This window comes from Parus major, chromosome 19, assembly GCF_001522545.3.
Source record: "Parus major isolate Abel chromosome 19, Parus_major1.1, whole genome shotgun sequence".
NCBI classification, from domain to species: Eukaryota; Metazoa; Chordata; class Aves; order Passeriformes; family Paridae; genus Parus; species Parus major.
Window position 1 is genome coordinate 5,149,139 of NC_031787.1, and position 21,737 is coordinate 5,170,875.

The following is a 21,737-nucleotide window of genomic DNA, read 5'->3' on the forward strand; positions in this document are numbered from 1 at the left end:
TAAGCGGTGGCACCGGGCGGGCGGGCGCGCAGAGCGGCCGGGACGCGGAGGTGCGTGGGGCTGAGACCCGACCCCCCCACGCCCCCCACCCACGCGCGGGTGAAGCCCCGGACGCGCACGTCGAGCCCCCCGCGCGTTGCGGTGGCCATGTGGGGCCGGGCACGGCGCTGACGGGGCGGCCGGTGTGTTGCAGGGCGGCGGGCGAGGAGCGGGATGCTGGACGCCATGGAGGTGCCGAGCCACTCGCGGCAGCTGCTGCTGCAGCTGAACACGCAGCGCACCAAGGGCTTCCTGTGCGACGTGATCATCGTGGTGCAGAACGCGCTTTTCCGAGCGCACAAGAACATCCTGGCCGCCAGCAGCGCCTACCTCAAGTCGCTGGTGGTCCACGACAACCTGCTCAACCTGGACCATGAGATGGTGAGCCCCGGCATCTTCCGCCTCATCCTCGATTTCATCTACACCGGCCGCCTGGCCGAGTGCGAGCCGGGCAGCGAGCAGAGCCTGGGTGCTGTGCTGGCTGCCGCCAGCTACCTCCAGATCCCCGGCTTGGTGGCCCTTTGCAAGAAGAAGCTGAAGCGCAGCGGCAAGTACTGCCACCTGCGCGGGGGCTACGCGCCCTACAAGCTGGGCCGCGGGCTGCGGGCCGCCACGCCGGTCATCCAGGCTTGCTACTCGGGGACACCGCGGCCCGTGGACCTGCCGCCCGTGGAGCCGGCGGCGCCGCTCAACACGCAGTGCGGGGAGCTGTACGCCTCGGCCGCCCAGGGAGCCCCGCTGCACCCCCACGGGCTGTGCCCGCCCGAGCGCCACTGCTCGCCGCCCTGCGGCCTCGACCTCTCCAAGAAGAGCCCCACCGGCCCCTCTGCCCAGCTCCTGCCCACCGACCGCCTGCTGCCCAGCGAGCCCCGCGAGCCCTCGCTGCCCCCACGGCACGACAGTCCCCCCGTCAGCGCCGGCCTCCTGGGCAGCCACGTCGCTGCCTACAAGGACTCCCCGCCGGGCGGTGAGCCGGGGGGGCATCCCCACGCCCCCGACCCCTTCCGCAGCACGCCGCCCTGCGCCGAGCCCCCGCTGCCCCGAGCTGATGGGAGGGAGCTGATGTACCGCTGGATGAAGCACGAGCCCCTGGGCCCCTACCTGGACGAGGGGGAGGCGGAGAAGGAGCTGGAGCGGGAGGAGAAGGCCGAATCGCCACCCGCGGCGCCGCAGCCCCGCTACCCCAGCGTGGAGAGCAACGACCTGGAGCCCGATAACAGCACGAGCGAGGAGACGGGCAGCAGCGAGGGCCCCTCGCCCGGCGACGCGCTGGACCGCTACTGCAACCACCTGGGCTACGAGCCGGAGAGCCTGGGTGACAACCTGTACGTCTGCATCCCCTGCGGCAAGGGCTTCCCCAGCTCCGAGCAGCTCAACGCCCACGTGGAGGCCCACAACGAAGAGGAGCTCTATCACAAGGCAGCGGCCGAGCAGGCCGTGCCCTTCCTGGACAAAGGTGGCCCAGGGCTGGGTGACATCTTGCGGCCTTACCGCTGCTCCTCCTGCGACAAGTCCTACAAGGACCCGGCCACGCTGCGGCAGCACGAGAAGACGCACTGGCTGACGCGCCCCTACCCCTGCACCATCTGCGGCAAGAAGTTCACGCAACGCGGCACCATGACCCGCCACATGCGCAGCCACCTCGGCCTGAAGCCCTTCGCCTGCGACGCCTGCGGGATGCGCTTCACCCGCCAGTACCGCCTGACCGAGCACATGCGCATCCACTCGGGCGAGAAGCCCTACGAGTGCCAGGTGTGCGGCGGGAAGTTCGCCCAGCAGCGCAACCTCATCAGCCACATGAAGATGCACACGGCCGGCCCCGACGGCAAAGCCAAGCTGGACTTCCCCGACAGCGTCTATGCCATGGCCCGACTCACCGCCGACCAGCTGGGGCTCAAGCAGGAGAAGGCGGCCGAGCTGCTCTCCCACACCTCGCACTTCCTCAGCGACCCCAAGGCCATGGAGAGCCTCTACCCCCTGGCCAAGTTCACGGCCGAGCACCTGGGGCTGAGTCAGGACAAGGCGGCCGAGGTGCTGGCGCAGGCTCCGCACCTCCACACCGAGGCCGCCCGGACCATAGAGCGATACTCGCCCCCCTAGCACCGGCCTGGCCGGGGGGCCGGGGGGGCCGCTGGGCTCCCCTCGCTGCCCCGTGTGGAGCTGGGGGGGGCGAGAGGTGGTGGGTGCTCGTCCCCTGGCGCTGCCGACGGTCCCGGAGAACTCGCTCGTAGCGAAGGTCCCATGAGAGCTGCTCCGGGATGGACGGACGGCGTGTCCCTCGAGCAGCGGCCCGGCTTGCCCGGGAGAAGCCGATAAATCAGGGACTGACCCCGCGGCACGTCCGCCCCTTGCCGTGGGGGGGTGCCGGGACCGCGGCACCGGGCGGCAGCGACGCACAAGCTGTGAGGCCGGGCTGCGCCCCGAGGCTTTGGAGGACATGAGCCCGCTCCTTACCTCAGGGCTGCCCCCGGGCTCCGGCCCCGCGGTGGGACCCGCCGGCGCTCGGCTTGGCCGCCACGGGACCCGGACTGTGCCTCCCCGACCGCCGCGGGCCGTGAGTAGCGCGTCCGTCGTGGCCGGTGCCGAGCGGGAGCGGCCGGCGCTGGGCTCGGGGTCTGTGCCCGAGCATCCCCCGGGCCGCGCCGGGGGCTCGGGGACGGACTGAGCGAGGGGGACGGTGGGGTCTGAGCGGCAGGCAAGGGACGGGGGAGCGGCGGTCACGTCCGTGCTGGGGAGGCCGGGCGATAGCGATGCTCCTCGCCCCGGAACAAGCACTGACCTCCCGTCCCGAGCGCAGGGGCTCAGTCGGCTGCTCCCCGTGTTTTTGGGAGGTGGGGCAGGGCCTGTCCCAGACTGAGCCCTTGGGCCCTGCTTCGCCATCAGGGATGCCCGGGGCACCCGGGCCAGCCCCCGGACCCGGCGGATTCGCCCTCGGGCGGCCACTCGGCCTTGATTCATTTTTTATTTTTTTATTTTTTGCCAAAGACGCCCGTCTCCAGCGCGGCCGGGCCGGGCCGGGGGGTCCACGACAAAGACAAAGCGGTCTCTGGTTTGTCAGCTACGGGAGGTGGGCAGGGGCTGCGGGAGGGGGCTGTGGGGCAGATCCCAGGGGGTGCAGGTGACCTGGGGCCGAGTTCCCCCCGGGCACCTTCTGCCACCGCCGCACCCCCTCCCACCTTCTGCTCGGTGTGGGCAAAGTCCCCCCAGCCTGGACCCCCCCGGCCCGTGCCCTGACCCCTCCGTTGGGGCTAATGTGAAGCTTCTCCCCCATCCTGAGCCCCCTCCTCTCCTTTGCACACGAGGCTCCGGGCGGCCGCCAGCAGCGACTGCCCCCGGCCTCGCAGCCACTGTGCCTTAGCCTGAGCTGGCCGCTCCTGCCCAGCTGCCCCCCGAGCATCCCGGGGCTGTCCCGGTCCCCCAGGGCCGGCGGTGTCCCCCGGAGCTGCCGTGGGGTGACTGGCGGCGGTGGCAGCACCCGAAGCACAGCTGGCAGCGCCCAGCGGGGCCCCGGCCCCCCCTGTATCACGTCCAATTTGTACACGGGCTTCTCGCCCTTTTTTTTTCTATAGTCGAAACGGAATGAGCAATAAAGTGACATTAACACGCCTGGCTTCGCGTTCTTCTCTGGGGAAGGGCCTGGCTGGTGTAGGGCTGATGCTGAGCCCCCGGGGGGCATCTGTGGGTGCAGAGATGCAGGGAGGGGACCCAAAGGGTTTTGTTGTGCACCTGGTTTGCCCAGACCCCTTCAGCTGGGGGGCAGCAGATGCAGGTGGGACAGAGCTGCCGTCTTCCTTACATGTCCCACTGCTGTCCCCCCCGGTGTCCCCCACCCCAACCTCAGCAGCAACTCATACACTGACAGCAAACGACACACCACACTGCACTGACACATGTTTAATACTAAAAATTATTAAAACCAAATGAACAACCCGAAGGTGGGCGCTGCCCCAAGACAAGGGCTCCCAGCAGCCTGGCAGGGATGGCCCCAGGCGCTCAAGCTCTGCTCCGTTGCGCCAGCTGCTCTGGTGGCACCAAAACTGTCCCATGGCTGAGCCCGTGACACACCTGGCAGAGCTGCAGGCCCCTCTGGTACCTCGGGAAGGGGCTCGGAAAGCAGCGCTGGGGCAGCACCGTAAGAAAACAAACACTGAAACACACCCGGCACGGAGGAGAAGGCGAAGTCTCTGCAAAGCTGTGGCTGAGGAACCGGGGCGTGGGTGCTGTGCCGATGGCTCCGTGTGCCCCACAGCAGCCGTGGGCACCCCAAAGTCTCTGTGGGCCCTGCAGCACAGCCCCCGTGCCCGGTGCTGCAGGCTGGGCACTGCCCTGGCACGGGTTATCCAGCACAACCCCGTGTCCATCGTGCTGCCGAGGCTCTGGCCCTGCTGCTGGCCCTGGCTGTGGGGCTGGGCAGCTGGCACGGGGGTAACTGCGCTTCCTGATCAGACACCGGCTCCGAGCCACCCACACAGGAAAGGAAAACGCTGGGCTCTGTCCTGCTGCTTCCTCCGCCACCTCTGACACTTCCCTCCCACGGCCCCAGCGGGGACCAGGGGTGGCCTTGGGTGGTTGCTCCCACCCTCAGCTCATGGGACTGGGACTTGACAGAGCTCCAGGGGCTCTGGTTCAGGGGTTAATGCTCCCTCTTAGCTTCTGTGTCTGGTGTGTCACTGGGGATGGGACACTTGGTGATGGGACAACGTGGGGTGTGGAAGGCTTAGCAGCACCCCAACCCCAAATCCAAGTGCAAAATACCCAGGGACGAGGCAATGGCTCCACCCATGGACCCTCTCAGCTAGGCAAACACTGGGGCTGAGCATTTCTGTGGTTCTCTCTGACTGCAGCCATAGGCAGAAGCTAGATCCCACATGGAAGGGGGGCCTGTGGCAATGTGAAGACTCACAGTACCCGTGGGACAGCTGGTCCTGGGGTCCTTGGAGAATTTTAGTGTTAGCCTCACACTTAGGTCAAAAGCATGCCTAAAGGTAGCAGGGTAGGACTGAGGGGTTTGGGGGAGAAGGGAAGGGACAAGTAATGGCTGGGGTGGGCAGAGGATCAGGACAAAGCAGCTGTGGGGTTGTTCAAAGCCTCCCCCAGCAAAGCAGGCAAGGGCACACACCTGAAAACTAACCTACACTGAAAAAATGAAACTCAACAAGCAAACCCTGCACCACGGAGAGAAGAAACCCCTCTGCAAGCAGCACTCCTGCATGGGGCAGCACACGGTGGGGAAGGGCATGGGGACCTGGGGCTGTCTGGCCATGCAGGACAAACAGGCTGGGGCAGAGGGAAACCTGCCCTTAAAGTCCACGTTCTCTCCAAGGGGCACAGGCTGGACTAAGCAATCCCAAAGTCTGTGCTGGCGTGTCCCCGATCTCCGCCCTACGCAGCCTACAAACCCAAGGAGCCACCAAGGCGTGACTCGAGCTCTCTGCACCCAAGCAAACCAAGCAAAAGGCTGGTGGTGATCCAGCACAGGGCTCACCCAAAGCTTCCCTCGCCAGCGGGGCTCTCCAGCTCTGTGCTGGCACTGCCCAAAGGCTGGCGGGACCCTCAACGGCCCAGCCTCCACGTGAACCATCCACAGCAATGACCTTCCCGGCTGGTCTGCCCTCGGGGGGCCCTTCGCAGCACGGCCATTCTGGGGTGGGTTGAAGACGTGGCGTTTATTGTTCGTGGTGGGCTGGCGGCGGCGGCGGCGCGGCGAGGCCGCCGCTGGAGCCGGGCTCCCACCGTCAGGGGCTGCGTGACTCGCTCAGGGGCCCTGGGCCCCGCTTGGTCCCCTCAGCCCTCCTGAGCCCACTTGAGGAAGGTGGGGATGTCCCGCACTGGCACGTTGCGGGTCAGCGCTTTGACTCGCAGGTTCCGGTCGTCCGTCAGCAAAACCACTTCCCTGAGCAAACGGATGGGATCGTCTGCAACGAGACACACACACGGAGCACGGTGAAGCTCAGACCTGCCCCAGGCCTTCCACACATCCCATGGTGTGTTCCCCTACCCTCCCTCAGCTCCCAGCTCCCAGCTTCCTGCTCCTTGCCAAGCTTCCTGGTGGGCCTCGACCCCAAAGTCCATCTGCTCCCCTCTCTGTGCTGCCCACGGATGATCTGTCATCGCTGCCCGCTGCCCACGGGGGTGGTGGACTGGCCAGAGGCTGGGAAGAGGAGGTCCCTGCCTGACTCAGGCCAGGAAGACGGCCTGCGACCCTGGCTCCAGCAGGAAGCTGGTGCTATTATTCTGTTGATCTCATTATAAGATCTAAAGCCACCCCTTATTTTTTGCGGAGCTTTTTTGGAGTCGCCATTGACACCGAAGCATTTCTGGCTGGGGCTCAGACAGACACTGAGAGTTGATGCCTGAGAAACAAGCGAAGGGATCTTGCCCCCAGATGGATGAGCTGCCCCGCACGCAACGCGCCGGGCTGGGATGTGGGAGCCACGCTTACGTGTGTGCGAGGCAGGGGAAGCATATGGGGTATGTGTAAGCAGCTGGGTCCTGTGACCAGAGTACTGTTCCTATGAGCACAGGAAACACAGTGCCTCCGAGCCAGGACGGGAATGGAAAAAACAGAGTTTATGGGAGCCCAACATGGGCCCAGATTGGCTGTGCAGGGAGCAGCAGGACGAGGGGAAGGGGAGGGTGGCCAGGAAAGCGGGCTATGGTCACGGTGTCGGGGCTGGGGATGGAGGGCGAGCACCCTGTGCTGGAAGGAAGGGAATTAGGGGCTCAGTGGGAAGGCAGGCCAGGGACTGAGAGCTGCCTCAAGTGGGACCGGGAGGTTTTGCGCGGACACTTTAAGAAATGTGTAACAATAAACATCCTCTGCCCCGAGCCGGTGACGCGCCTCCTTGTTACAAACCAGAGGCTGTCAGCTTGTCAGGCCCCATTCCCCATAATCCACATGATTTCAAAATTCAGCATCATTTGCACATAAACATTTGGTGACGGTTTCTCTGTGAATCTGACAAGTTAAGCTGCTAAGAATTCGTGCTGACAAATGCGGGTTGATTTCTTGGGCAGCTGCTGATGCGATTCCCATCCCTGCTGCCCTGGCAACGGCCTGGAGGCTGTCTGGTCCCAGCACACACGGCTGATGCCAACCAGGAATCCAGGGGAAAAAGAATCCTGGACAGAAGGCATCAGGGGTTATGGGGAGGAGGCATTTTCTGGCCCTCTGTCACCACAAAAATGGCTCTGTGGATGTTTATGGTGGGTTTGTCACAGGCCGGGGCATCCTCAAGGTGCCATGAGGTGACATTTGGCAATGAGGTGGGAGGCCCCCAGCCTGGGGCTGACCGGAGGCAGGAGGTGGCACCTTGGTGTTGAAAGAGGCAAAATGCAGGAGGGAACAGATCCAAGGGCCATGAAAGAGAAATGGGAGGAGACCGTGGAATACGAGAGAGAAGGGACAAAGAGGATGTGAGGATGTCCCACCTTTGTTGGAGGGCATGAAATCCTTGGCCTTGTCATTACAATAGTGGAGGCAGCAGGACAGAATCAGGTCATCGTTGTTTCCCTGGAAAAGAAAGGGCAAGGTTACCCCTGGCAGGGAAAACTTTACACCTCCCCGGCCCTGACTGCGGCACAGCCTCGAGACACCCCAACAGAGCTCAGAGAGAGCAGGGCTGCCCCAAGCTGAGACCCGAGGGCCTGCTCAGCCACCTGCAAAGCGGGGGCACAGAGCCAACCTCTGCCCAGACCTCAGGGTCCCTGGTTTTCCCCGAGGAGGTGGTGGCAAAGAGCCCAGGATGCCCCTTACCTGCTGGCCGGTGGTGTCTTCACTGCGGAAGGAGATGGACTCCAGCTCGTTGCCTCGGCTGGTCAGAGCCCTCAAACAGTTGTCCCGGCTCTCAAATCTCTCCTCCAGGAACTCGATGGACTTCCTGGCTCTCTCCTGCACTTGGCGGGCATAGCCTGCAGCCCGGTGCTCCATCTCTGGGCCCTTGGCCAGGCCATCCAGCTCGTTTATCACTTCAAACAGGAAGAGGAGGTACAGTCACTATGGGACAAGGTGCTCCCGTGACCTGCTGCTGGAGCACGCAAGTTGCCAAGGCCTCAGGGCCGGGGCACTGGGAGCTGGCTCAGGAAATCTGGGTTCAGCTGCTGCAGTGTCCCTGTGCTCCTGGACTTGGCTGTGGGTCTGGAAAAGCTTTGCTGCCTTCCACCTCTGTGGGTCACCTGGCTCGGCCCCGAGAGCGCAGGCACCTCACCCCCACAATCAACTGGTGGGGGCAACTGGTTCTGCCCTGCCAAACCCTGGGGAGCATCGCTGTGCCTCCCATCCCACGCTCCTGTGTCATGTCTGTGCCTGGGGGTGTCAGGAAACCCTGAACTCCTGCATCCTGCTCCTCTATCTCCGAGCACAGCGATGGCCGGAGGCACTGTGCCTCCTGCCCGTGTGGCACTGCCTGGCTCTGCACTGTCTGACTGCAGGCCTGCACATGGGAACAGGAAGCAGGCAGTTCCCACCCTGGCACTATTTCCCACACAAATCCCAGGCCTGTTTTCCCACTTGAAGCCACCACCCCGTGCTCCTGGCAAGGAACACGCTCCTTTCAACACCTCAGCCATCTGGCTTTGCGCATCTGTCCTGCCTCGAGATGAGCTTGGAATCCAGGTGGATTCCCAGCCTGTTCACCTTGACTGGAACCTCTTGTACTGCTGCCAAGTGGTTGGGAATTCCAGCTGCTCCAGCCTGATGAGCCCAAGGGACCCCAGAGCTCCAGGAGGGACCGGCCCTTGGGTGCCGGGGCTGCTGGAAGAGCTGCTCTGTGTGCGCGAGAAACGAGGCTCGTGAGCACATCTGGACACACCCTTGTATGCCCGGCCTCACAGCTGGCACCAGGGCTGGGCACACAAATGTGGCTCCAGATGTGCAAACAAGTGTCCCCTGGCCGTGCTGGTGCACGGGGCTGCGTGTGCACGGAGCTGGTGTGCACGTGTGCGCGAGGGAGCCTCCGCGCGCTCTGTGTGTGTGTGTGTGTGTGTGTGTGTGTTTGAGCCATGGCTTCATTTCTGAAGATTGTTTCCGAGCTTGGAGCCAAGTCCTGAGTTCAAGTGGGAACTATGCATTCCTTGGGGGGTTCGGGGAGAGAGCTCGGGGTCTGAGGCCTCTCCCCAGTGCTGTGAATCACTGCCCGGGGAGCCTGCGTGATCGCTCTGTTCCATGGTGAGACTGGCACTCACTGTCTGGCTATTCCAATTAAATCTGTGTGGAGCTGCTTTGCTCTTCCCTGGCTGGAGACTCTTCTTGCTACCGACCTGATGCTGCCATTTCCACACAATGCATGGCTGGGCCCGGGGTGGGGGGAGCCGTGCAAGAACGGAACATCAAACAGGAAAAGCTGGTATTCCCTCCCGAAATCCGCCTTCCTGCTTCCAAGCTAAACAGGCTTCAAAGGGGAGGCTTGTTTGTGCTTCTGCACCAGGCCTGGCTTCTCCATGGTGGGGTCAGGCTCAAGGAGCACAGAGCAGGTTAAAGAGCAAGAGAAACAAACCCAACGAGAAGCCAAGTGCTTAACCCCTTGCTGCATCCCCGGGAAGAGCAGGGGAGCAGTGCCGGGGGAAGGGCACTGTGCCTCTCTCCAGTCTGCCCATGGGACATGGCACCAAGGCCTCTGTCCCCAGCAGCCACAGGCCCAAGGGATGGCTTCCTCCGGCCAAACTGATGGCTGTCCTGGGGGATGGGGGGAATGTGACCAACTCGTGCATGGACAGGGAGTTGCTGGCTTTGGGGTGCTTCTGGGAGGCTTGTGGCAGCAGTGGGACATGAGTTACTCTGTCCCCGTATGACAAGGCAGCAGGACAGGAGGGCACTGAAAGTGCCTGTGGCAGGGGAGGCCAGGCTCCTTTTGCAGGTTGAAGGCAGCAGCATCTTGGACAGGGAGAGGACCACAGTTTTCATCTCTCCTGCTGCTCCTGGCTGGGGTTTAATGGAGAAACCTCCCAGCAACCACCGGAGTGCACCAGGAGGAAAAGCCATGGCTCCAGGGCAGGTCCCAGCTCTCCCAGGTGTTAACATGCCTCACAGCCCCCAGGGCTTCCCAGGCTCTGCTGGTGCTGCAGACTGCCTTCCCCTGGCTTCTGCAGTGCCAAGCCATGGAGTAACTTGGAACAACTCCTGTGCTGAGCTGGGCGGGCATCCAGCCCTGCTCTCCCCACCCAGAGGTGCCATCCCCAGCCCCAGGAATCCCTCCTGAGCTGGGGATGGGCAGCAGCTGCATGCTGGCTCTGGGACAGGCAGAGCTGTCTGCTGGACACCAGGAGTTGAGAAGAAACCCTCACAAGGGCTCAGAGGGCAGCACCTGCCCCCCTCTCCCCCCCAAAGGGTGCACCTGTGCCACCTCACTTCCCGGCCACTGGAGATACCCACAGGACCCAGCTGGTCCCCGGCCTCCTGGAGCTGTGGATGGGATGTGGGCTCTGCAATGCTCAGCCCCACTCCTGCCCCACACTCTCCTGCTGTCCTTGGGGACCCTGTGAGTGCCAGGCTGGCACTGGGACGTGCCAGGCGCCAGAGTGCCACTGGCCGGAGGAACAGCACCTCCAGCCCTGAGAGTGATCAAACAATCAGAGCAAAGGCATGGAACCAAATGCTGCCGCCACCCTGGGAGACCACCCAGCAGCACAGCCGTTATCTGCCAGGGTGAGTGTTTACCAATAACGGGAACCAGCTTGCTGTTTTACTGCAAGCTTTATAAGGATAAAAAGAAGGGCTGGGCTTGAGCAGCTCTGAGACACTGGGACACAGGCCGGCCATTTGCTCAGCCTGCCTAAGCCCCAGCTCAGCTGGGATAAGCTATCTGCCCTGATTGTTTAACAATTCCTCCTCCTTGTTCCCTTTGAAATTCCCTCCAAATCCCATTTAACACCCATCTTCATTCTCCCAGCCCCTGGCACCCCCAAATGCACCGGGAGAAGTTTGCTGAGTGCTGTGGGCTGAAGGCTGGCAGGGAGGGAGCAGGGTGACAGGGGCTGAAGGAATGCCAACAACGACTGGGATGAGGCAGGGCAGGATGAAGTCTAGTCCCACGGCACGAGCTGACCAGCTCCAGACCACACAGGCACTGCGGGCATGTGGGGCACGGAGAGAGGCAGCCAGACTGGAGGGACAGACCACAGCAGGGGAGAGGGAAAGCCCCCAGCACAGCACTGGCCCTACTCACCGATGAGGGGCACCACCAGGATGAACTTCCTGCAGTCCAGCAGCGTGACCAAACTGCCCAGGTGATCGATGAAACCATTGGTGTCCGGGACCAGAAAGACAGGTCTGATCTCCAGCTCCATCTGCCTCATTTGGCTCTGGTCTTTCAGCACGGCCTAGAGGAGAAGGAAGGACACATGGTGAGTAAGGAGGATGTCAGTCCTACAATCCATGGACCCTGAGAGCTGAAGATAAGCCTGGATGGCACGTACAGATCCATGTGAAGGGGACTAGGAGGAGGCTGCATCCATCCCACCTGCACACCCCAAACATCAGCTCTTGCAGGCCCACCGTACGCATGTGAGCAGGATGGCAAAAGCCTCCAAGAAAACATTCTCCTGGAAAAACAGCCCTGTCCAGGCTTTGGGAGAAATGGGACCAGCCTTGAAAAAGGAGGTATTTTGGGAATTGTCTTATTTTTGGGACTGGCAGTTGCCAAGACCATCTGCACCGGTGCCAAGGGGGAGCAAGGACAGGGGCTCTGGGGCTTCACACGGAAACAGGTCAAGGTGACAACAGACAAAACAAACCAGTTTGGGATGCCTAAGTCCTGCCAACAGCCTCCTAACACGGGGACCCCAAGCAGGCAGCCAGAGGTCTGTGGGGCAGGGATCCTTGGCTGAATATCTCCTTCACTGTCCTACCACCTCCTGCACATGCCTTGCCTTTTCCAACTCCATCCAGCTGGGAAACCAGGTGGGTTCCAGCCCTGAAAACTCACAGTACTGTCCTTGGTCGAGCCCTTCACACCCACAGAGACCAGAGGTGCTCACACTCACAGGGGGAGGGTCTGCTGGGGCTTGCTGGCTGCCCTCTGGGTTGCACCTGGAGCTCTGGCCAACTCCAGTTGCTAAAACGGGACCCCAGAGCTCACGTATGACTTTCGAGGCTCTCGAAGGACTTGGGCTCCTTAGTAAGCCACAGGCTTAAAAAACTCAGGATGCTATTCTAGTGCTTCCTCTCCTTAAAAATAGCTTCCCTGGACTCGCTGATGTTTGTTGCCTCTAATAGGAACTGGTCACCCGTGGAGCACAGCAGAGCTGCTGTGGAACACATCCACCATGCAAACCCTTCTGAGACTGGGCTCAGACCCACCAGATGTGCCCTGGGCACGTGTGGTGACCACCAACCCTGTCCTGCCCAAAGGTATGGGGAGCTCCCCCTGCCCACAGTGAGGATCCCAACCCTCCCTCAGTCATGCCAAACCCTCGGAGGCGTCCTGGAACAACGAGCTGCATGGGCCAGCAGTGGCCATAGAAAGAAGTGGTTTTTAATTCATTTCCAAGTGTTGTCATCTGGCTTTAAATCAAGGCGGCTTGATGCTGCCACCTCCCACAAGTGTCTCCAGGCAAGGCAGCAACCAGAACCTCACCACGTGCCTCCCACCCTCCTTCTGGCAATGCTGTCCTGGGGATGTGGCTCCCACAAACCCTGAGGGGTTGGAAGGCAGAGCAGGGAGCATGCCAGGTCCTGTCTGCTGCATGCCAGCGGGAGGACAAGCCTTTCCCATCACACAGAGGATGCACCAGTGTCCCCAGGCTGCAGCTCTGGGACACCAGCCACATGCTAAATGCCATCCCTGCCTCTGCTCTGCCCTGGCACTCACTGGTGGCACAGGAGTCAGGGACAGTCTGGAACCAACCCCAGCATGGAGCTGCTGCCGCCTCCTCACCACAAGCAGAACAGCAGGTGGGGTATCTCCACAGGGTTTTGGGGTGTGGTAGGACCTGCTTGTCCCTGGGAAGCACAGGACCCTGCTCCACCTGCCTTGGGGAGATAGAAGAGGGGCCCCATCGACCAATGCAGAGACTCAGAGAGTGGCAAGTCCCTTGTGTGGCAGCCAAAGAGGTCAATGGCCCTGAAGTTACAGGAAGTGGGGGTGAAACCACGCAGTCTCCACCGAACAGCAACAGTCCTATATGAAACAAGAGCTGGTGGCAGGAGGGGACCCCCACCTGCACCCCAAAACGGTTCCTGAGCCTGTGACTCAGCCCAGCCCATGCAGGTGACCTGAGGAGTGTCAGCAGGACGCTCACCTGCCCCTCGGGCCGGGGACAGGGCGGTGACGGTGGGGAGGGCAGCACTCTCGTGTGTGGCATTTGCCCCGGCGGCCCTCGCGGGCCGTACCCGGCCGGTTCCTGGCAGCCGCCAGCAACGCCTGTGACGGCTGTCACGTCCCATTCCGCTCGCCGGGCCGCCCGGTGAGAGAAGGACACAGGATGCGCCGGGAGTGAAAGAGCGAGGTCGGCGGGGAGCGTGCCAAGTCCCCGCGCACAGCTCCGGGCCGCTCGGGGAGCCAGAGGGAAACTCGCCTTTGCAGAGTTCAGAGGCCGGCAGCGAGATTTATTTTTGTTTGTGTGAGTAAAAGGCTGCAGAAGCCTCCGGCCAAGGGGTTTGGGGGAGAGAGGAGTGGCCTGTGATTCATGCGGACGCTGGCTGGCCCCACGCCAGAGATGAAAGGGAGCCCATGTGCGGCAGAACCGGGGAGGCCAGTTCTGCCTTAACCCTTCTGCGGTCCTGGGACATGGTCCCGCAGGGAGGAAGGGGAGCGTGCGGGTGTGGATCGGGATGCCCATGTTTGGGACTCAGCTTCGGTGCTTTTAGGGCTGCCAGAAGTGAGCTGCTGGTCCCAGCGTGCCCCAGCGTCCCTAAAACAAGGACAGGGAGATGGTGTGTACTGCTGGGAGGTGGAGTTTGGGAACCACCCTGGGGAGCGCAGGGTAGACAGAAGAGCAGAGGTAAAGCCTCGCCCTGGCCCAAGTGTTTTGGGACAGCAGGATTTTAGCTTTGGCTTATTTGGGTTAAACAAATAGGCTCGGTTTGGCTCAACTCAGTGGCAGGGTGACCCCACAGTGCTGGATGTGGCAGTGGACTATGAGACCAGGGGCTCCTTGCCCTCTCCTGGGCTGTCAGCTCCACCCCTTCGCCTCCTGCACCCCCAAGGCTGCGGTGTCAGCGCTGCTCCCACCCGCAGCCCCCTGCCCATCCCGCTGCTCCCAGGAGCTGGGCCGGAGCCGGAGGTGGCTCCCCCGGCTGCCCCAGCTGGTGGCAGCACTGAGATCAGACACTCCTGCACACAGCAGTCCCAAATTCCCAGCGCATCCATCAGCTGGGATCACCTGGGGAATTCCCCGGAAGTCAATGCCAGGGTGAGAGCATCCAGCGTGGGCAGGGGACGGGTCCCCCAAAAGCCAGGACTTTGTGCAGAGCGACAGGGGAGCGAACTGAGGGTCTCCACCACTAGCACAGAATAGGAGAAGGCTCCACACGGACCCTGGAGCTCCGCATACGGACCCCAGAATTCCTCTGCTAGTGGTGCCAGGACGGCCGAGAGGCCGAAAAGAAAAGCGACAGGTCACACGGGGTCACTTCGCTCAGCCAGGACGGAAAGGCCACCACCATCCTGCCACCACCTCTCTCCTGCCACCACCCGCTCCCCAGCCGCGGCCAAAGCCGGCGCCGCTGCCCCTTCCAGCCCCGTGCGCTCCGCGGGGATCGGATTTTCCAGGGCCGAGAACAATGCCTCCTCCAAGCCTCTCTGCTCCAAGGCTTCCTCCTCCCAAGGTTCGTCCCCAGCGTCTTCCTCGGGAGTAAACGTGCCCCGTGGCTGGTAGCACACCGGGGCCGCCGCCGTGGCGGAGCCGCCGTGGGTGGGTGTGCGCCTTCCGCAGGCAGCAGGACCCGCTCCCAGGCAGGTGCTGCTCGTGTGCGCCCGCGGCATTGTTCCTGCGGGGAGGGAGAGCGTGAATGGGACACGGCTAAATTTAGCCACTTACTCACGCTACCGCCACAAAGGAGCGGCTGCATCTTAAGGGGGCGGCCGTTCCGTGGGCTCAGAAGGGACAGGAGAGTGGCTATTTTGGGAAGACATGTCATAATTGGCCGCCCCGGTTGAGCTGCTTCTGTAATGCTGAGCAAAACAATAGCAGCATCCAGAGGAAGAGCCTGTTATGTTTCAGGTGGGATGTTTTCAACCGGTCAGGAAACTCGACCGCTCCCAGCGCGCAGCGGCGGCACAAAGGACAGGGGACGCTGAACAGCATGGACCAAGGGCTGGCCAAGCAGCAGGACATGCTGTGGGCTGGGGACAAGTCCTGTCTGAGGATAGCTGCCACCTCTTCTTGTCCACCTGCCTGCCTGGCCTCTCCTCCCTCTGAACACCTGAGCAGCACCCAGGGATGTGCCTGGTCTTCCACCTCGTCCTGATGCATCCCCGCTGTCACCAGCTGTCACCAGCTCTGTCCCAGCGTGGGAATGTGGTGAGGGGAGTGGCAGGCTGGCAATGGAGCCAGGGAGCTGCTTTGCATCCAGAGCTGCCCAGGGACACAAGAGACCTGACCCTGCTCTTTGCTATCTTTCCTCTCAAAGTAATGGTTTTGGGGTCTGTGCTTGTGTAGGGGAATGGAGCTGAGTTCCCTCTAAAGTTGGTGCTGGCTGAGGGCCATTTATCCTGCCTGGACCTGTGCTTTTCCAGCAGCTCAAGCCACAGTCCTGCACACAGCAAGGACAGGGACAGGGACCTAAGGAGAGCAGTGAAGCTCAAATCCCCCTCAAGGAGTCAATCAGCAGCTCAGCTGGGCTGCCAGAGACTGGGGAGCAGGGCAAAGGCAGGAAAACCTGCAGGGGAGAAGGCAGCAGCAACTTTATCCATGAGAAGTACAACTCTGCACGTCCCAGGTGAGGCTGTGACACTGTGCTCTCCTTGGGCACAGAAAGAAACCACACAGCCAAGAGATGAAGGATTGTCCTGCACCCTGGGGGACTGCACACACCATCACAGATTCCACAGGAGGCAGCTACAGCACCTGCACCCGAGTCCCCACTGCTTGTGGGGGGCTGAGTCCTGTGTGCTGAGACAGGAGCCACATCTGCTGGACTCACAAGGAGCTGTGGCTTGTCCCCAGAAAAATGAAAGGGTGACTTGGAGAGCAGCTGACATTCCCTAGGTGGGCAGTGAATGAGAGGCTGTAACAAGGAAGGGAAAAGGTCTCCAGCTCCCATGAAACACTAAATCTGTTGGGAAGAGCAGAAAGGTCAAGGATCACAGGTTAAGAGGGAAAGCAGAGGGGGTGGATGCTGAGCTGGCTCCAACCTGGCCTCATTTTCCACCCAAGCTCCTCCGCTGCTCCAGCTGCATGGCCAGTACCCGGGCAGGGAGAGGACTGGGGCAAGCACATATGTTCTGCTCCAGGCCATTCCCAGCCAGCTATGGCCTGGATGACTTTACTGAAGCCCCAAGGGCTTCTCCTCCACCCCGCGCCTTCAGACTCCAAGTGCACCTCAGCTCTCAGCTGTGCAGCCCCTGAAGCTGCCCACACCCTCATTTTGACCTCTCTCTGCCTTCGAGCATCGGCCCCAGCACGGCCGGGGAGGAAGGGAGGAGCAGGCCGGGGGGAGAAAGCCCCTGACAACATCAAGCAGCCCCCACTCTCCCCGCAGAATGGGCAGCGGCCGTCCCGGGGGGCCCCGCTGCAGCTGCGCCGCTCGCCGGGATCTGCTGCGCGCTGCCCTCCCCGAACATGTGCAGTTCCTGTTTGCTGTGTCTGTACAAGGCAGTGGGAAGTGGGGAATTTACTTACACCTCCCGCTTAACAACCATGGGAGGCTGGAAGGCTTCAGGCCGCTTTAATTTACAGCCCATCTTTCCAATCTCTCACTCCTTTCCTTGCTGCTTTCTTCCTCCTCACATTAACGTGACCCAGGTACCTGCCAACAATAATGGACTCGCTGGTGGGGGCGGCCCCTCCCTGCCAGCACACAAACTTCTACCTTCGCCTCGATATGGATTGCTCCGAATTCAAATGAAAAAACAAAAAAAGGGGAAAAAAAAAAAAAGAAAAAAAAAAAAAAGAATAAAAAGGCAAAATCTGAAAAGGTTGGGGTGGGTTTGGAAAAGCGAAGCGCAGTGGTTCTGGGCCCAGCGCCAGTAGCCCGAGGGTACACATGTGCAGGCTCTCCCAGTAGGGCCTTCAGCAGCCCTGTTTTACAACCACCTCGGCACACACTGCAGAGTTCACGCATATGGCCAGACAGATGTGTCTGGCTTACGTTCAAGGCTGGAAAATGAAGAATTATGGAAGTGAAGGGCCCTGGGCATTAGAGAGGGCGGAGGTGAGGGGGAGGGGAGCCAGGGAGAATTTTTCCTCTGCTGAGAAATCCTCATCTGGGCCGCAAGGCTGGAGGAAGAGGGGTTGCGAGTGAGGAGGCAGCCAACAGCCATCCATGCCTGTGAGATTGCTCTTAAAGCAACAGGGTGCATCGCCAGGCGTTTGCTCCCAGTCCAACCAGTTTACTTCACCAGCTCCCACTGGGAAACACGCTCTCATCAGGCCAGGGCCAGGCCAGGATCACCTGCAGCCTGTCTGTTTGTCCCCATAACGATGGCAACGTGCTGGCTGCAGCAGCCTTTCGCAGACTATTTTTCCGCCGCTGGCTCCTGCATGAACTCTGCTGTTCACGTCCCACCCTCTCCCTTGTCTGCCTGTGCCCCGTTGCACAGGAAGGCTGATTTCTCACCAAATCTCGCTGTCACAGAGCCTCTGCCGTGGCTGGGGTTCACAGCTCACTGCCTGGCACACACAGCACTACAGCCAGCACTGCCCTGCCACTCCTGGGTGCGCTGGCAGCTCCACAGGGAGGGTCCCCAAAACCTTCATTTCAAGGCCTAGGAGGGCAGATCTTATCCAGGGTTGGGACAGCAACACAGATTTGAACCTTCCAAAGGGCCAAAGCTGGCACAGCAAGATGGGATCAGCCCATCCTACCTGAATCTTGTCTTGACGGCGCTGCTGCTCAGCGACTTTCCTGGCCAGAGCTTGCTTTTTGGCTCTGAGCTCCTTGATGTCCATCTCTCCTCCGCTGCCTTCAGTCTCAGAGTCATCTTCAAAGGCCTCAATCCTCACATCATCCTCCTTCTTCCAGGAAATGCAGAAAGAGAGAAAAACAAGAGGGCAGTCACTGTACGGGGTGCTGGTGGCAGGGATAATTCTCGTTCTGCTCTTCCTTTTCCAGCAGACAAATCCCTGTCAGGCAGTCCATCACCCTTTGCTGATGGGTGACTATTTCTAAACATCCAAAAGAAGCCAAATAAATAGTAAACATTCAGGAAATGACAAGGTGAGACAGGAGGGAATGGGCAGGAAAGGCAGTGACCAGGCTGGGCAGGGGCAGCCCAGCTTTATGCTCTGTTCTAAAATCACACCCTCTTCCTCACCTTGGAAAACTCTTCCCACAGCCTTGGGTGAGTCACTGATGTTTTATAGCCTCCAGTTCTGTGAAATCATGGTACTTCCCTGTCTTTCTGCTTTGCCTGGCTGTTCAGGCTGCACATCTCTGTTCAGGCTGCTTCCTCCCACCTCCTTGCACCAGGGCAGTACAAGGCTGCTCTAACACTGCTGCCTCATCCCACAGGGCACATGGGCTGCTCATCCTGACAGGAACCTCAGATCCACAAACTCAGGTGCCCTTCTCCATTTTGATCTCTGAGTAGGCCAGAGAGATCCCTACACCCACCCCAAAAATCCCATCTGGTCTGGAACAGATGTTTCAGGAGGAGACATTCAAAATCTTGATTTTAAAGCTCCATGTGATGGAGCATCTCAGGGTCACCCATTTCAACATCTAATGACTTCCTCTGTTAACACTTCCACCTTCTAGCCAGCCTTTGCCATGCTTCTGCTGTCCAGGAACCTTGTCTTTGCTGAACTAAAGGATTCCTGGTTCTCCAGCCTCCTGCCCACACCAGCATATCTGGACCATACTGCATTTTCTTCCTCTCCTAGAGACCCTTCCCTGAGGTTCCCCACCAGTTCTGCAGACCATTCCCAGTATGCCTGCACTGACTGAACTGGAGACCCCAGAAGGAGCCATGCTGTTCCTACCTTAGGTGGAGGCCTTTCCCCCTGTGCTCAAATCTCTGGGATGCAGGAGGGTGGGAGGTGGTGGCTGATGTCTAATTGGGCATCACTCACAACCATGTTCTGCCCAAGTTTTGCTGCTCTCCTCAGTCATTCCACACCCAGAGGGGAGCCCCCAAGTCCCTGTTCCTCACAAGTGTCCCATATGTGCTGCCCAGGAGCCCAGCTCTCCACTGCTGCATGCAGACCCCTCATCTCATGCAGCCAACCTTGCTCCCCACTGGTCATGGGTGGCCTTCCCAAGCCATGCCATCACACATCCTCCATTCTCTGCACAAAATCCAAGGGTTGTGATGGGGCTGGGTAGAGTTCCCAGATGGCACCTGGCCAGAAAATCCCGCTCTGAGCCCCTGGAGGGCTGCAGGAGGCAGATCCCCACAGAGGGGTAAGAGCAGGGCTACACTCCCTGCCCTGTGCAGGCTGCCATGACACGTGTCAACAGAAGGGATTTGTGGTCTTAATTTAGAACAACCCCAGGGCTGCACAGTCGTGCACTCAATCATTTCACCCAGCCACAGAACCACCTTCCCTTCTCTCCTTGTAACCTTTTAGTCATGGGAACGAGGAAGATGGGAGCCCTCAGGCTCACTTCCCTCTGCTGGGACAGCCTGGACCACAGGGGATGGGGGATGCTGCCAGAGGGAGAGGGTCACACCACATCAGGGAAAAGCCTCTGTCAGATGCAGATCTGCTGGGGGGGTCAGGACCTGCTTGCCCCACAGTGGTGGTGGTCACTCTGGTGAGCTGCAAGCTCCCTTGAGAGCAGAGCCCAAGAGGGAAGCTCCAGGGTTGCACAACAAGCTCATGGATTCCCACAGCTTAGCAGAGGCTGTGGGGACAGGGCAGGAGGGAGCTGCCCTGGTACTGTGCTTGTTCACAGCACGAACTGGAGGGACTGAGCCAACAAAAGGAGCCTTCTGGACAACAAGACCATGGCATCACACTGGGAAGAACCTAAACATTCCCCCATGCCAGCTTGAAAACCTCCAGCACCTTCTCCAGAACAGGACAAAGATCCAGGTCTCCCACCTTACAGAGACAATTCTTCCCTGGGGATTTGCTGTCCCCTGCTCAGCTGGGACAAGGAGGGTGCTGAGTACAGCATCTGGGCTTCTCTGAACTTTCTGACTTTCAGTTCCCATGGGACAGAGACAAGGTGCTGTCCCTGATCAGGGTGATATCCTGATATCCTCTGGCTCTGAATGCCCGGCCCCAGCACAGGGAGGGGAGCCAGAGGGAGCCTGGGCAGCACCAGGCCACCCAGCTTCCCGTTCCCAACGCCTCTGCTCCTCTCTCCTGTTTCCCTGGCCTTTCCAACTGCAAGATTAAACAGAAGAAAGGAGTCAACCTGCAGAGCAGCTGGCAGGGCCCTTAAACACACACACGGAGCCTGGAGTGAAGCAAGGCCTACAGGAACAAGCAAGGGCAGAAAAACAAGAGTTGAATTCCTTAATCACATCAGGATGTGAGAGGCAGGGGAGGGACGGGGCGCCAATGTCAGCTCTTCCTGTACGTGTGCTGGAGGCTGGAGCTCAGGCCTCCGCCACAACGAGCTCCACGGCTATAAACTTGATCCTGAAGCTGAACCCTGACACCCCCTCGCCCACCTCCTCTCGTGGGGCTGTGGTGCTGCACGTTATTAAAGCTCCCCCCAGCCTGGGTATGAAAAAAGCAGCATCTGGAACTCATAGCGGCGTGTGAGATAGAGGCAGGCGGGCTGGGCTGGCAGGAAAGGGCACGAGCGAAGCACACTCAGGAGACAAGGGCTGTGCACCATTTGCCCCCCCTGCCTCCCCCCATAAAATGCACACGCAGCCAGGCCAACTATAAATAGCGGGAGCTGCAGGGCAGGCAGAGGCTGGGCCCCACAGGGGTGATTCTTCCTTCACTGAGGCGCGCTCTTCCCGCACGGTACCTGATCTTCCAGTTGTTTTCCCTCTTGGCTTCCCATTTCCTTTCCCATGGCGTCTGGGACGGGTGCCACTGACACATATTTTCCACCCTTGAATGCCAGCAAAGGCTCTTCTTGTCCACAAAGGGCTTCCAGGAAATACTTCAGAACTGTGACCCTCTTGCAGTCGGCTGCAATAACCTACGGGGTGAGGACGAGGGGGTTGGGGAGAGGGAAAGGAAAACAAAGTCAGTGCAAAGGGGAGTGGATGAGTAACGAGCAGGGGGAAATGTTTGGGATAGAAGGCCCAGCGGGATGAAGGCAGCACCACAGGGATGTGAGGGGTGCCCCTCTTCTCAACATGGGTGGAAGGGGTTTGCCTTGCTTTGTATTCCCCAGGGAAAAGGAGGCAAAGTCAAGACATTCGGCACTGATCCTGTCCTGCCTCCTCTGAGCACTCCAGGGCTGCAGGACTCACAGGGCACGGCCAGCCCCCTCCCTGCCCAGCCCCAGCAAACAGGGGAAAATCCTCCTGAACCATGAGAGATCAATGATGTGGCCTATCCCTCTGTTTCATTTTGGCTTTGTTGCTGGATTTCCCCCCTAAAAGCTGTGGAGGGATGCAGGTGTGAGAGTGAGAGGGTGGGGGCATTTGAGAAAACCTGAGCCCCTCCTCACCTCCAGCCCAACC

The 21,737-nt window shown here is 60.5% G+C and overlaps 2 protein-coding genes across 3 annotated transcripts in view; one reads left to right on the plus strand and one right to left on the minus strand.

The window, feature by feature from the left end:
* Positions 1-3,645, plus strand: part of HIC1 (HIC ZBTB transcriptional repressor 1) — a 4,512-nt gene extending 867 nt beyond the window's left edge. Inside the window, exon 2 of the mRNA XM_015646371.3 lies at positions 194-3,645. Within this exon, the coding sequence (XP_015501857.1) occupies positions 194-2,139 (1,946 nt within the window). The 3' untranslated portion in view covers positions 2,140-3,645. The remainder of the gene's footprint in view (positions 1-193) is intronic.
* A 273-nt stretch (positions 3,646-3,918) lies between these two features.
* SMG6 (SMG6 nonsense mediated mRNA decay factor) overlaps positions 3,919-21,737 on the minus strand; it is a 104,566-nt gene continuing 86,747 nt past the window's right edge. The window contains exons 14-19 of one of the 2 annotated variants that reach the window (XM_015646361.3): positions 21,071-21,247; positions 18,004-18,150; positions 11,202-11,355; positions 7,796-8,007; positions 7,471-7,552; positions 3,919-5,954 (exon numbers count right to left, since the gene is read on the minus strand). In XM_015646361.3, coding sequence (XP_015501847.1) covers positions 5,824-5,954; positions 7,471-7,552; positions 7,796-8,007; positions 11,202-11,355; positions 18,004-18,150; positions 21,071-21,247 — 903 coding nt within the window. In that variant the 3' untranslated portion in view covers positions 3,919-5,823. Of the gene's footprint in view, positions 5,955-7,470; positions 7,553-7,795; positions 8,008-11,201; positions 11,356-18,003; positions 18,154-21,070; positions 21,248-21,737 lie in introns of both variants that reach the window. The other variant, XM_015646360.3, reaches the window with a different exon arrangement.